The sequence below is a fragment of the Dendrobates tinctorius genome, unplaced genomic scaffold, assembly GCF_039654945.1.
Source record: "Dendrobates tinctorius isolate UK_male_01 unplaced genomic scaffold, ASM3965494v1 ptg000039l, whole genome shotgun sequence".
Lineage (NCBI taxonomy): Eukaryota > Metazoa > Chordata > Amphibia > Anura > Dendrobatidae > Dendrobates > Dendrobates tinctorius.
The window spans coordinates 17,002,508-17,018,994 of NW_027361707.1; the positions used below are offsets into that span (position 1 = coordinate 17,002,508).

A 16,487-nucleotide genomic window follows, 5' to 3' on the forward strand; every position below is an offset into this window, starting at 1 on the left:
TAACCAGTTCTTACTGTTATTGTATTCCTGCTGCTCCCCTGAGTATTTGTGTTTTTCTCTTTTTTTTTTTTTTTTTTTTAAATCCACCCTATGTTTTCAAAGCTATAGGCCATTTAATTTAGTGCTTATTTTTATGGTCTTTATTAAGAGGGTGTGGCTTAATGGAATATCTGGGGGCGTGTCATTAGCCTGCTTTGTATTATTACCCTGTGAGCCGCGCCCACAATTGACACTTGGTAAATCCAATAAAAATTAGCACAAAAAAGGTCCATGCGTCTGGAACTGTATGACGGATTTTAAAAAATAAATACCGGTGGGAGCATCGGCAATAAAATGAGAGTGAAAACAGTTTTTTTCTCACCTGCTGACAAGCCCCCTTTAAGAGTCCACAAAAGGATTGTCCACTTCATATTTATTTTTTTTTTAAATGTGTTGGGAACTTGACATTGTGGGTCTTACTAATATAGAAATATAGTTTCTCCTCGTTAGTGCCGCCTTCCTCACACACGGGACTCAGAATGGCCATTGATGGAGGAGCGCGTGACATGACCCGTTCTTCCTATGTGCTATATTGGAGCATTCTGTACAATGTTTCGTTACAGTTAGAAGGATTCTGGAAACAGATCGAGAATGTCCATCAGATCCTTCACGAGAAAGCAAAATGCTCCTATGATGAAGCCGAAAAGATAATGAAGAACCTGGTTCTGAAAATGATCGCTGTTGAAAGCATCTTGTGTGAGTCGCAGGAGGAGCTGACGATGGTAATTTCTATAATCCCCTTTGTATGTATGTAAGACTATACAGTGATTAGAGTTGGTGCAAATCAATTCGCAGGACCAGTCCACCTGTCATGTCAGAATTCCGGGAGCCCTGAGAACCATCTCCTGTCTGACCTCATCAATGGTTCTTTTGATTGGCTGCCCTAGCGGGATGCTACGTGTGTCACGCCCCAACGATGACATCATGCCAGGCCAGCTAATCACAAGAAGAGCAGTGGATGCGGTCATGTAGTAAGCAGTTGTTAGGTCTTCCATCCAGTGTCTAGATGACTGATGTGACCGATGACCCAGGTCCACGAATAAATTGTCAACAACTTTAATACTGATAGTACTTAGTTTGTATCTTAGTTTGGCCTTTATATGTTATAGCTGTTTTAAATATCCAGGATAGGATACATACTGTGCCCAACCTAAATGAGTACACCCCAACAGAGTTGTCAGACAATCTTTAGTTTACTTTCAGAATCCAATGTATTCTATGAGATACTATGCTACAAATATTTGTTATTTTGCACATCCCAAAAAAAGTAATTACTATAACAAATTAATTTATGACCATATTTTAAATTGAGTACACGCCTATGAAAGTCTAAGGAGTAAAGCTAAAGTTTAGACTACAAATTTCTAATTAACAAAAATTCAATGTAACTATTCATTAAACAGGTGTCATACAGACAGCTGACTATAGAAGGGCGTTAAGAACAAATAAAACAATTTCCCAGTTCATGCTGTCAGCAATAGCACCACATGGAAGAGAAATGTCACTAAACCTGAGAATGAAAATGATTTCTTTACACAAGAAAGGTGAAGGCTACAAGAAGATTAGCAAATCTTTACTTATCAGTCAGAATAATATAGTAGAAGTGATACCAAATCTAGCAAAGATGGAACTGCAACCGACTCATGACCTCTTGGTTGATTCACGCTGCTCAAACTACGGATAGCATTTATCAGAGCCATGATGTACAAATGAATTCATGTTTTTTCACAGAAACTCTCTGGCTTTTCAGAGAAAACAGAGTTTAACCCCTTCTCACTAGTTGTTGGATCCTGGCTCTCCCATCCGCAGTCCACAAGAACCCCAGCGGTGAAGGCTGCTACCTGGGTTTGGGCCTTGCTGGTTCCGTGAAAGGAGCCGGTTCCAGACTACAGGCTCCCGCCACCTCCACTGTCCCTCCACCTTGGTCTGGCTCCAATATTCCTTTAGTCACTCCTTCCAGTATCTCACGTGATTCTGTCATCATTGTTGCCCACTAAGCATGTTACACTGCATGGATGACTAATTGAATCCAGAAAAACGTTACAATGCCTTTTTGGAGTGTTATATACCACATAAATGTACCACAAAGCACAAAATACTTTATGGATGGAAATATAGTCCATTTTTTTACCCCCCCCCTTCCCCCCAAAAAGAAAAATGTCACATGCAGCAGATATCATAGACTCATAAAATGGAAGAGTTGGAAGGGACCTCCTGGGTCATCTGGTCCAACCCCCTGCTCAAAGCAGGATTCATTAAATCATCCCAGACAGATGTCTGTCCAGCCTCTGTATGAAGACTTCTATTGAAGGAGAACTCACCACCTCTCGTGGCTGCCTGTTCCACTCATTGATCACCCTAGCTGTCAAAAAGTTTTTTCTAATATCTAATCTGTGTCTCCTCCCATTCAGTTTCATCCCATTGCTTCTAGTCTTTCCTTGTGCAAATGAGATTAAAGATGATCCTTCTACAATGTGACAGCCCTTGAGATATTTGTAGACAACTATTAAGTCTCCTCTCAGTCTTCTCTTCTGCAAGCTAAACATTCCCAAATCCTGCAACCTTTCCTCATAAGACAGTGTTTGCCGACCGGTCACCATTCTGGTCGCTCTTCTCTGAATTTGCTCCAGTTTGTTGATGTCTTTTTTAAAATGTGGCTCCCAAAACTGGACACAGATATATTTTTAGCAACAGGCTGCAAACCAGAAGTCCTGCCTAGAGACTGTATTCTGCCACTCTCCCTGCTTCTACAACTGTCCCTAGGCTAAATGTGCAATGTATGTGATACAAACAGCAAAGCACAATATTAGACCTTAGAAGGGCTGTTAGTATGATGGCTCAGAATCAGCACCACTATCAACACTACAGGACTCTGATTTGTTTAACCGTGCACACGCAGCCCTGGACAAGCACTCTCTCCCTCCAATAAGAACTGACCCTGAGCTGTGCAATCGTGTCAGTGTGCTGAGCATGGTGGCGCCTGTTCTTTTATAACCTCTGATGAGGTAATACAGCCAGCCAATCACAGTAATGCCACTACCAAGATGTCTATGGAATTACAGTGACTCGTGGGCAGTCCCCACGTGCTTATTGGCTGTGTAACAGGTGGCAATCATGCAGGGATTCGAGTTTCAAATTCGAGCACCAAATAATTCTCGCCAAGTTCCAAGCACCCAGATACTCGTTATTTAGTTAATCATTAGTTAGAATTTGTACTGTGTCCTGACAGCACTGTTCAGCATTAGTACCTTACTACACAGCCTGAAAGTGACTCATGACCACTGACATAGTCCTGTGCACCTGTCAGGAAACTGTACAGTAGCTGTGCTGCCACCCAGGAGAAGTGCTCCCATAGACAACACTACAGCACTGGTGACTTTTTTACTGCACCTCAACACCAGTCACACTGCACAGCAACATAAACCTCCAATGTAATAAATGTAAAAAAAGAAGTGAAAAAAACCCACAAACATAAAATGATGTAAAGAAATGAATGATACATGGTGTCACTCATCAGGATCCTGCACTGTCCGCACTGTGTTGTGCGCTGTCACCAGGAATGATGACGTCACTGTGATCTCTAGTTGCAGGACCATTGCATTCTGTAAGGTCTCGCTCACACTAATGACACTCTCATCAGCGTTTCAGACAGGGCTGGAGTTAGGGCGGGTCAACAATTAGGTATTTGCTTAGGGCCCCACTCATCAGCATTTCAGACAGGGCTGGAGTTAGGGCGGGTCAACAATTAGGCATTTGCTTAGGGCCCCCACTCACCCTGGGGCCCCCAGCCAGTGGTGTATTGCTAATAGCGGCAGAGCACGCAGCCGCTATAGGGCTCGTTAGTCAAGTGGACCCGGTGCCACCTCCTAGATCCCAATAGAGTTGTAAGCAATCATAGAAGAGGGAGCGTTAGGTAACGCTTCCCCTCCCATCATTCAGTCTGACGTTTGAGCCTTGCGGACGCGTGATGTCATTACAATGTTCCATGCTGTCTTGGGCAGTGGAGCTGCTGAGGAGATGCGCTGCAGAGACCGGAGCAGTGGGGGAACGAGAAAAGGCGAGTTGTTGTTTTTTTTCATCATTGAGTACGTAGTGGCCATAATACTGGAGGAATATTGGAGCTGCATTATGCCTTATGAGGGCTGTATTATACTATATGGGAGCTGCATTATACTATATGGGACTGTATTATACTCTATGGGGCTGCATTATACTATATAGGGGCTGCATTATACTTTATAGGGGATGCATTATACAATATGGGGGCTGTATTATACCATATGAGGGCTGCATTATGCCATATGAGGCTGCATTATACCATATAGGGGCTGCATTATACTATATGGGGGCTCCATTATACCATATGGTGGCTGCATTTTACTATATGGTGGCTGCATTATATCATATGGGGGCTGCATTATACTATATGGTGGCTGGATTATACCAAATGGTGGCTGCATTATACCATATAGAGGCTTCATTAGGCTGCATTATGGGAGCTGCATTATACCATATGGGGGCTGCATTATACTATATGGGGGATGTATTTTACTATATGGGGCTGCACTATACTATATGGGGGCTGCATTATAATAAATGGAGCTGCATTATACCATATGGGGAGCTTTATTATACCATATGCAGGCTGTATTAAACCATATGGGGGCTACCTTATACTAATTAGGAGCTGCATTATACTATATTGGACTGTATTATACTCTATGGGCCTGCATTATACTATATGGGGACTGCATTTTATTTTATACGGGATGGATTATACCATATGGGGACTGTATTCTGCCATATGAGAGCTGCATTATAACATATGGGGACTGCATTATTCCATATGGGGGCTGCATTATACTATATGGGGGCTCCATTATACCATATGGTGGCTGCATTATACTATATGGTGTCTGCATTATACCATATGGGGGCTGCATTATACCATATGGGGGCCGCATTATACTATATGGGGGACCGCATTATACTATATGGGGGCTGCATTGTACCATATGGGGGCTGCATTATACTATATGGTGGCTTCATTAGGCCGCATTATGGGAGCTAAATTATACCATATGGGGGGCTGCATTAAACTATATGGGGGATGCATTATACTATATGGGGGATGCATTATACTGTATGTGGCTGCATTATACTATATGGGGGCTACATTATACTATATAGAGCTGCATTATACCATATGGGGGCTGTATTATACCATATGGGGGCTGCATTATACTCATTAGGAGCTGCATTATACTTTATTGGTCTGTATTATACTCTATGGGCCTGCATTATACTATATGGGGACTGCATTATACTTCATATGGGATGGATTATACCATATGGGGACTGTATTCTACCATATGAGAGCTGCATTATAACATATGGGGACTGCATTATGCCATATGGGGGCTGCATTATACTATATGGGGGATGCATTTTACTATATGGTGGCTGCACTATACTATATGGGGGCTACATTATAATATATGGAACTGCATTATACCATATGGGGAGCTTTATTATACCATATGCAGGCTGTATTATACCATATGGGGGCTGCATTATACTAATTAGGAGCTGCATTATACTATATTGGACTGTATTATACTCTATGGGCCTGCATTATACTATATGGGGACTGCATTTTATTTTATACGGGATAGATTATACCATATGGGGACTGTATTCTGCCATATGAGAGCTGCATTATAACATATGGGGACTGCATTATGCCACATGGGGGCTGCATTATACTATATGGGGGCTCCATTAAACCATATGGTGGCTGCATTATACTATATGGTGGCTGCATTATACCATATGGGGGCTGCATTATACCATATGGGGGCCTCATTATACTATATGAGGGCCGCAATATACCATATGGGGGCTGCATTGTACCATATGGGGGCTGCATTATACTATATGGGGGCTACATTATACTATATAGAGCTGCAATATACCATATGGGGGCTGTATTATACCATATGGGGCTGCATTATACTAATTAGGAGCTGCATTATACTATATTGGTCTGTATAATACTCTATGGGCCTGCATTATACTATATGGGGACTGCATTATACTTTATATGGGATGGATTATACCATATGGGGACTGTATTCTACCATATGAGAGCTGCATTATAACATATGAGGACTGCATTATGCCATATGGGGGCTGCATTATACTATATGCGGGCTCCATTATACCATATGGTGGCTGCATTATACTAGATGGTTGCTGCATTATACCATATGGCGGCTGCATTATACCATATGGGGGCCGCATTATACTATATGGGGGGCCGCATTATACTATATGGGGGCTGCATTATACCATATGGGGGCTGCATTATACTATATGGTGGCTTCATTAGGCTGCATTATGGGAGCTAAATTATACCATATGGGGCTGCATTAAACTAAATGGGGGATGCATTATACTATATGAGGGATGCATTATACTATATGGGGCTGCATTTTTACTATATGGGGGCTACATTATACTATATAGAGCTGTATTATACCATATGGGGGCTGTATTATACCATATGGGGGCTGCATTATATTATATGGAGGCTGCATTATACTCTATCAAGAACTATGGGTATTGCATTATACTAGATGTACTATATGGGAGCTGTATTATACTGTATCAAGGACCATGGGGAGTGCATTATACTGTATGGAGGGCTTTGAGGTGTACATTATACAATGGAGAGTGCATTGTACTATATGTATGACTGTACAGGGTGCTTTATATGCTACAGAGGACTATGGGCTGTGCATTATACTGTTTGGACTATTGGTAATGTATTGTACTATATGTAGGTTTATGGGGACTGAATTTTACTATATGGAGGACTATGGGGCACATTATACTTTATGGAGGACTATGGAGTGTGCATTATACTATGTGGAGTACTATGGGGTGCATTATACTATGTGGAGCACTTTGTAGTGCATTATACTAAACAAGCAAAATGCTGCCTATTTTTGGAGTAATTGGATTGTTCATTGTTCTTTACAGCACTTCGCCAGGTGAAAACTGCAGATATGCTGCTGATTTGATATTGTATGGGGACAGATTGATCTACTAGTGATCTTCTGTGTGCATCATTCTTCCTCAGCCGATATAAAGAGCTCCGAAACAAGCTCAGAATGACTTCACGGGGCTTTGTATATGAAGTCCACAAACTATTCCAAGAAAAATCTGTGCTCCAAAAGTCAAATAGCACTTCTTCCCTCCCGAGTCTCACCATGTTGCTAAGCAGTACTATACAGCCACATATGGGGTATTGAAACGTTCAGCAGAAATTTTTGTGCCATTTCTACCCATTTTACTCCCTGGCCGGCTTCTTCTCTCTACACTCCAGGTGTATAGACATGGGAAAGACCTAGAGTGGTGCAGGGAGAAGCTGCCCCGGACTAGTCAGATCTCTCTCCGTAGTCTTCAGCTAGGTCTTTAGACTGTTTTCTCTGAAAATCCTGACAAAAACAGGTGTGGGCAGCATATTTTAACTGACAGGTTCCTTTTTAAGGTGTTATGACTACTTCCATTAGTTATCCATTAATCTGATCGCACTAGGTGACAGATCCCATAGACGCGCTGCTTGGTCTAATTAGACCCAGAGCCACTAAGCAAGACCCTGACAGTGACAGCTGTCATTTTACAGGGACATTTTTCCCTTTAACTGAGTCTGCCATTACAACTCTAATTATGGGGAAAATAAGTCATTAAAAAAGTAAATAAAATCTGTACATCGATTTACTCCCAAAAAAGGCATTTTCTGTCTTTTTTACACCACCACACAATGTAAAATAAGCGAATCTTAAAGAATTGTAGAATTTCAAAAATAATAAATAAACTCTTACCAACCAAATATATATAAAAACGTGATTGAGAAGAAAAGACTGGGCACCAATCATAGAAAAATGTAGCCCATAATATCCAGATAATTGGACGGCACAGTATACAGAGACCTGCACTCGATGCAGTGACCCTGCCTGAAGTATGTCGTAAGTCAAAGTAACCATCGCACTATGACAGAAAAAAATATATTATAGGGCTTTTATTTAACCTTATGAAAAAATAACGACAAGGTTTGTACCGAGTTTCGTAGTTAGACCCTGCGGAATAACTTTAAAACTTCTGCTTTTATCTTTTTTTTTTACGATTTTAGCCAAATAGCAGTCACCATTATACTAACATAATAGAGGATATTGTGTCAAAAGTAGAAGAAAAAAAACAGCATTATATTTGCATTTAAAAGGTTTAGGTTTGTGCTAAATTTTGAAGTTATCTCCTATTCTATGGACAGGAGATAACTTATTGATCTTTTTGGGTCTGACCGACCCCAAGAATAGAGTTCAGCAGAGGTCGTGCATATGCACCATGCCAGGGTATTTTTCTTTTTTGTCAATGCAAAGCATCATCATGCTTATTCTTGGTAGGAAATACAGGAGAAGATGATCCGCTGGGAGCACATGGCGAAGGTGGTGGAATCCCTGAAGTATCAGATACAGGAGGAAAGTGAATGCAGACTGAATGCCGTTTCCAAAACTCTGGGGCAGCTGATGACTAAGAAGAAACTGACATTGAAGCAAAAGGAGCAGCACCTTACTGAGCTCTTCAAAGATTTTTGGGAGGAGGTGTCCCGATATAACAGAGGTGGGTGATCTGGACAGTTGAAAGATTATGATATATCACTCAGGTCAATAGTCTTAGTCTGTGCTTACTAGTTATTAGGCTCTGTCCTCATCCTGCCACAATGTAGTGGCCCTAACACCCTCACTCAGCGTTCACGGTCTCAGTCATGCCCCTAGTAGACTTCTTCAGTGCTCCGGGTGGCCCTGGCAACCTTAGTCATTCCCCACATGGCCCTCACAGTGTAGGATCGGTGGGCCGGGCTGGGGGGGTGGTCCCTCTTTATGCCGCGCAGAGACGAAACAGAGACAAGATGGAGGCAAGTTCTGGGTGCAACAGGTCCAAGTTTATTCACGCTCGCCGTCCGCCTGACGGCCTCAAAAGCACACTGTACTTCCTTCAACTCACGGCCCTCCGTTTCCAGGGCCGCTTCTCACACACCGTACGTTACACTGGGGACGTGTATGCACACACCGTCCCCTCCTCACTCGTCGACGCTCCTGACAGGTCCGTCACTGTGGCCGCCTTAGGCCCGTAAACCAACAGCGCTTCCACTGATCAGTCGTCTCACACCCAGTGCCTCGTCCCTTCTGCGGTTCTTCCTGTCAGGACCACCCCCCTGACGTTCTCTCTCCTCAGTCCCCCTGGTTTAGATTCTCCTCACAGGTGCACAGACTGTCGCAGTCCTCCTGTCACTGGAGCTCCCCCTGGGGACTGGAACCTTCTGGAACCCTCCCTCAGTATTTATAGCTCTCCCGATGCCCTGTCACTGTAACCCTGCCCCCCATGACCAACGGTTTCTAAAGCCCTAAGCTGTTGTCAAGTCCTTTGCTCACACTCCTCCCTGACCTCTAATGGTCAACCCAAGGTACTGTACGTCCACTACACTTTCCTAGCTGTTTCCCCACTGTAATAACTGACAACTACCTACACTGTGCACACCTTTCCTTCTTCACTCTGACTAGTCCGTCCGTCTGTCAGGTCACCTTCCCTACACTCCCCCTTCCTTTGTCCATTGTTGTCCTCGACAATCGTCATCCCTACCTTCGTCGTTCTGAAGCTACACCTACACTCTGTTGTCGGACCAGCTGTTGAGCCAAACCCACTATCTGCGGGGGCCGAACCATACTGAGAGCACTATGCTTTGAGCAGCCTACTGCTACTCACCAGCGCGCACGCCACATGACAACGTCTTTCAAATTGGGCTAGGTACACCCATATTCTCTCTATGGCGTGTACCTTCCCCTACTTTCCCCTAATGTCACCTTCCACTATTCGGTACGCCATGATCGAGGTCTCATACCTTCCAGATCATTACCAGCGCCCGCCTTCCTCCTTCAGGGGTGTCCGTGGTGTTGGGGACCTGACCTAGGACGGCTGTCTCTCTCACGTCTTCCAACTCATTTACCCTTCTTTCAATTACATGTCATGGTCGGCGTCCCGGTCTCCCAGACCTCCTCAACTCTCAGATCCCTACAGGATCTCGCACTTTCCTTTGGTCCCGCAGACCTTCCCTTACCCGGACCTGTTGCATTTTACTTTGGCATATTATACATTAACCCCTTCCTGACATCCGACGTACTATCCCGTCCATGGGACCCGGGCCCCTATGCCCATGGACGGGATAGTACGTCTACCGCGATCAGCGGCGCCCACGTGGTGAGCGCCGCTGATCGCGGCCGGGTGTCAGCTGATTATCACAGCTGACACCCGGCACAATGTGTCAGGGGCGGTCATGGACCGCCCCCGACATGTTAACCCCTTGCACACCGCGATCAAACATGATCGCGGTGTACCGGGGGTTAAAGGGAAGCATCGGCAGGGAGGGGGCTCCCTCCGTGCTTCCCTGAGCCCCCCACGGCAGCGCAATGTGCAGCGCTGCTGCGGGGGGCTCCTTTCCTGCAGGCCCCCGAATCCAAGATGGCGACGGGGGCCTTCGGGGGCCTGCAGGAAGCTGGCTTCCTCAGTGCCTGCAAAGCGCAGGCATGAGAAAGCCTTCTGCACTGCCTGTGACAGATCGCTGATCTGTGATGTGACAGATCAGCGATCTGTCACAGGACAGTGATGTCCCACCTGGGACTATTTAATAAAGTTAAAAAAAAAATTAAAAAAAGTGTTAAAATAATTTAAAAAAAATCGCCAAATAAATTAGAAAAAAAAAAATATTCCCCCAAATAAATCCATTTTTTGGAAATTAAAAAAAAAATAAAAAAAAAAATAAAAGTACACATATTAGGTATCTCCGCGTCCGTAACGACCCGCCCTATAAAACTGTCCCATTAGTTAACCCCTTTAGCGAACCCCTTAAAAAATAAAAATAAAAAACGAAGCAAAAAATAATGATTTATTATCATACCGCCAAACAAAAAGTGTAATAACGCGCGATCAAAAAGACGCATATAAATATCCATGGTACCGCTGAAAACGTCATCTTGTCCCGCAAAAAACGAGCCACCACACAGCATCATCAGCGAAAAAATAAAAAAGTTATAGCTAGCAGAATAAAGCGATGCAAAAATAATTATTTTTTATATAAAATAGTTTTCATTGCATAAAACTGACAAAACATAAAAAAAGACCTAAATGAGGTATCGCTGTAACTGTACTGACCCGAAGAATAAAACCGCTTTATCAATTTTACCGCACGCGGAACGGTGTAAACGCACCCCCCAAAAGAAATTCATGAAACGCTGGTTTTTGTTCATTCTGCGTCCCAAAAATCGGAATAAAAAGCGATCAAAAAATGTCACATGCCCGAAAATGGTACCAATAAAAACGTCAACTCATCCCGCAAAAAATAAGACCTCACATGACTCGGTGGGTCAAAATACGGAAAAATTATAGCTCTCAATATGTGGTGATGCAAAAACTATTTTTACAATAAAAAGTGTCTTTTAGCGTGCGACAGCTGCCAAATATAAAAACCGCCATAAATAGTAAATCAAACCCCCCGTTATCACCCCCTTAGTTAGGGAAAAATAATAAAATAAAAAAATGTATTTATTTCCATTTTTCCATTAGGGTTAGGGTTAGGGCTAGGGTTAGGGTTAGGGTAGAGTTAGGGCTAGGGTTAGGGCTAGGGTTAGGGCTATGGTTAGAGCTAGGGTTAGGGTTAGGGCTGAGATTAGGGTTAGGGGTGTGTTGGGGTTCGGGTTGGAGTTAGAATTGGGGGTTTCCACTGTTTGGGCACATCAGGGGCTCTCCAAATGCAACATGGCGTCTGATCTCAATTCCAGCCAATTCTGAGTTGAAAAAGTCAAATGGTGCTCCTTCCCTTCCAAGCTCTGCCATGTGCCCAAACAGTGTTTTACCCCCACATGTAGGGTATCAGCCTACTCAGGACAAATTGCAAAACAATTTTTGGGGTCCAATTTCTCCTGTTACCCTTAGGAAAATAAAAAATTGGAGGCAAAAATATCATTTTTGTGGAAAAAAATGATTTTTTTATTTTCACGTCCGAGCGTTATAAACTTCTGTGAAGCACTTGGGGGTTCAAAGTGCTCACCACACATCTAGATAAGTTCCGTGGGGGGTCTAGTGTCTAAAATGGGGTCACTTGTGGGGAGTGTCAATAGTTTAGGTACATCAGGGGCTCTCCAAACGCACATGACACCCGCAGACCATTCCATCAAAGTCTGCATTCCAAAACGTTACTGCTTCCCTTCCGAGCCCCGACGTGTGTCCATACAGTAGTTTTCTCCCACATATGGGGTGTCAGCGTACTCATGACAAATTGGACAACAACTTTTGGGGTCCAATTTCTCCTGTTACCCTTGGGAAAATGAAAAAATTGGGGACTAATTGATCATGTTTGTGGAAAAAATACGATTTTTTTATTTTCATGCCCGGGCATTATAAACTTCTGTGAAGCCCTTGGGGGTTCAAAGTACTCACCACACATCTAGATAAGTTCCTTAGGGGGTCTCGGTTCCAAAATGGGGTCATTTGTGGGGGTTTCCTATGTTTAGGTACATTAGGGGCTCTCCAAAGGCAACATGACACCCGCAGACCATTCCATCAAAGTCTGCATTCCAAAACGTCACAACTTCCCTTCCGAGCCCTGACGTGTGTCCATACAGTAGTTTTCTCCCACATATGGGGTGTCAGCATACTCAGGACAAATTGGACAACAACTTTTGGGGTTCAATTTCTCCTGTTACCCTTGGGAAAATAAAAAAATTGGGGACTAATTGATCATGTTTGTGGAAAAAATACGATTTTTTTATTTTCATGCCCTGGCATTATAAAATTCTGTGAAGCCCTTGGGGGTTCAAAGTGCTCACCTCACATCTAGATAAGTTCCTTAGGGGGTCTAGTTTTCAAAATGGGGTCATTTGTGGGGGGTTTCCACTGTTTAGGTACATTAGGGGCTCTCCAAAGGCAACATGACACCCGCAGACCATTCCATCAAAGTCTGCATTCCAAAACGTCACTACTTCCCTTCCGAGCCCCGACGTGTGCCCATACAGTAGTTTTCTCCCACATATGGGGTATCAGCATACTCAGGACAAATTGGACAACAACTTTTGGGGTCCAATTTCTCCTGATACCCTTGGGAAAATAAAAAAATGGTGACTAAAAGATCATGTTTGTGGAAAAAATACAAATTTTTTATTTTCACGCCCGGGCGTTATAAACTTCTGTGATGCACTGGAGGGTTCAAAGTGCTCACCACACATCTAGATAAGTTCCTTGGGGGGTCTGGTTTACAAAATGGTGTCATTTGTGGGGGGGTTCCACTGTTTAGGTACATCATGGGTTTTCCAATCGCGACATGGTGTCCGATCTCAATTCCAGCCAAAAACGTCAAATGACGCTGCTTCCCTTCCGAGCTCTGCCATGCACCCAAATAGTGGTTTACCCCCACATGTGGGGTATCAGGGTACTCAGGACAAATTGCACAATAACTTTTAGGGTCCTGTTACCCTTGGAAAAATAAGAATTGAGGGTGAAAAGATCATTTTTGTGGAAAAAATGATTTTTTAATTGTACGGCTGTATGTTATAAACTTCTGTGAAGCCCTTGGGGGTTCAAAGTTCTCACCACACATCTAGATAAGTTCCTTAGGGGGTCTAGTTTCCAAAATGGTGTCATTTGTGGGGGGTTTCCACTGTTTTGGTACTTCAGGGGTTTTCCAATCGTGACATGATGTCCGATCTCAATTCCAGCCAAAAACGTCAAATGGTGCTGCTTCCCTTCCGAGCTCTGCCATGCGCCCAAATAGTGGTTTACCCCCACATGTGGGGTATCAGCGTACTCAGGACAAATTGCACAATAACTTTTAGGGTCCTGTTACCCTTGGGAAAATAAAAATTGGGGTGAAAAGATCATTTTTGTGGAAAAAATATGATTTTTTAATTGTACCGCTGTACGTCATAAACTTCTGTAAAGCCCTTGTGGGTTCAAAGTTCTCACCACATATCAAGATAAGTTCCTTGGGGGGTCTAGTTTCCAAAATGGGGTCACTTGTAGGGGGTTTCCACTGTTTAGGTACATCAGGGACTCTCCAAACGTGACATGGCGTCCGATCTGAATTCCAGCCAATTTTGCATTGAAAAAGTCAAACGGCGCTCCTTCCATTCTGAGCTCTGCCATGCGCCGAAACAGTCGTTCCCCCCCACATATCAGGTATCAGCGTACTCAGGACAAATTTCCAATAACTTTTGCAGTCCCATTTCTCCTGTTACCCTTGGTAAAATAAAAAAAATTGAACCTGAAGTATTTTTTTTGTGAAAAAAAGTTAGATGTTCATTTTTTTTTAAATATTCAAAAAAATTCCTGTGACGCACCTAAAGGGTTAATAAACTTCTTGAATGTGGTTTTGAGCACCTTAAGGGGTGCAGTTTTTAGAATGGTGTCACTTTTGGGTATTTTCTATCCTATAGACCCCTCAAAGTGGCTTCAAATGTGATGTGGTCCTAAAAATAAAATGGTGTTGTAAAAATGAGAAATCGCTGGTCAACTTTTAACCCTTATAACTTCCTAAAAAAAAAATTTTGGTTCCAAAATTGTGCTGATGTAAAGTAAACATGTGGGAAATGTTAGTTATCAAGTTTTTTGTGTGCCGTATCTCTGTGATTTAAGGGCATAAAAATTCAAATTTGGAAAATTGCGAAATTTTCGCCAAATTTCCGTTTTTCTCACAAATAAACGCAAGTTATTTGAATGAAATTTTACCACTAACATGAAGTACAATATGTCATGAGAAAACAATGTTAGAATCACCAGGATCCATGGAAGCGTTCCAGAGTTATGACCTCATAAAGGTACAGTGGCCAGAATTGTAAAAATTGGCCCGGTCATGAACGTGCAAACCACCCTTTGGGGTGAAGGGGTTAAACAACTTTATAATAGCACAAGTACCCATTTTTATAATTTTTTTTTTTCATTTTCCTTTGTTTTGTTTTTTTAAAACCAACATATAACAACATAACATTGCAGATCCCCTTTCGTCCTCCCCCCTTCCTTGGACCTGGACACTCCTCCGCTTTCCTGTATCCCCGTTCTGTCAGGCAAACATATTTACATATACTTTCCATACAAGGAACATAGAAAGAAGAAAGAAAGAGAGAAAAAATAGTTGCATCAGATAAATAACAACAAAACATTTTTTTTTTCTAAACGCAACTGTCCTTCTAACCTGCACAACGCTGCTACGAACTCCTGACAGTCCAATCCGCCTTCTAGCGGTCAGTAGTGAGGGACCCCACAGTCGTGGAGTTCCGGGAATACTGAGGGTGTCCATTCAAGTTCGCTTCCTTCGGGCTCCGCTAGCACTGTCACCGCATTATACCCGCGGGGGCAGTACTCCTTATAGTAGGACACTAAGTCCCCTTCATGTAGAGCCTGACCATGGCAAATTGAGGCCACATTAATGTAAACCTTCTGGCCTGTTTCGTCACGGATAAACCCGTATCCCCGGTCCAGATTGGTATAGACCAGCCGTCCCCTAGATCTCTCTTTTTCCATGCCGGCCTCTCCTTGAGTGTGGAGCAGGTTTCACACTTCCTGCTACCGGGCCTTCTTCTTTTTGATCACCTCTGCTACCCACACAGAGGGTACAGCACGGGCCCTGGAGTCCGGTGGGCGGGACTCCACTGAAAAAGACCGTGGGACAGAAACTGCTGATGATCTTTGCGGCCCAACAGCCACTGGGGTCAGATGGCAAACGGGGACATCCGGGTCCTCAGGGATTGGAATCACAGGATCCGCTAAACCGGCCGCAACAGACTCCAGCACCGACATTACCACGGCCTCAGGACAGGCCGCATCCATTACTTCCAACGGAGCCGGAGTAACGGCCGGTTCCAACAAGGCAGCTACTCTTGGCAAGGGGAGCGCAGCAGCGTCTTCTTCTGATGAACGCCGCACTGGTAGCTCCGGGCAGGGTAGCTCAGGGACTTGAGAGGGGGCCTCGCTCAGTTCCGCATACACCACGGGGCCTGTGGTAACTAGGCCTTCCGGTGCGTAGGGGGCCGCGTGCTGCAGCAGAATGGTGGGGGCCGCCTGCGGAGGCACTGTTAGGGCCAGGGGTACTCTCACCTTCCCCGGCGCTGCGGCCTCCGTCCCATCATCACGCGGTGGCCCCCGCAGCCTCCGTTCCTTGCTCCACTGTCCGGCGGGCCTTCCCCCCGGGCTCGGGGGCTCCGCTGAGAAGTCCTTTGCTGGTATTGGTGGTGGCCGCTCTCGATGACTCCGCTCAGGCTCTGCTCCCCAGCTCAGTATCCCGCTGCTCACCCGTGGCTCTGATGGTGGCTTCTGGCACAGCTCCATCCTTTAAGGCAGGC

At 44.1% G+C, this 16,487-nt stretch overlaps 1 protein-coding gene across 1 annotated transcript in view; it reads left to right on the forward strand.

Moving 5' to 3' along the window:
- EVC (EvC ciliary complex subunit 1) overlaps window positions 1–16,487 on the forward strand; it is a 142,118-nt gene that overhangs the window by 67,077 nt on the left and 58,554 nt on the right. Inside the window, exons 8-9 of the mRNA XM_073574501.1 lie at window positions 603–761; window positions 8,508–8,724. Coding sequence (XP_073430602.1) covers window positions 603–761; window positions 8,508–8,724 — 376 coding nt within the window. The remainder of the gene's footprint in view (window positions 1–602; window positions 762–8,507; window positions 8,725–16,487) is intronic.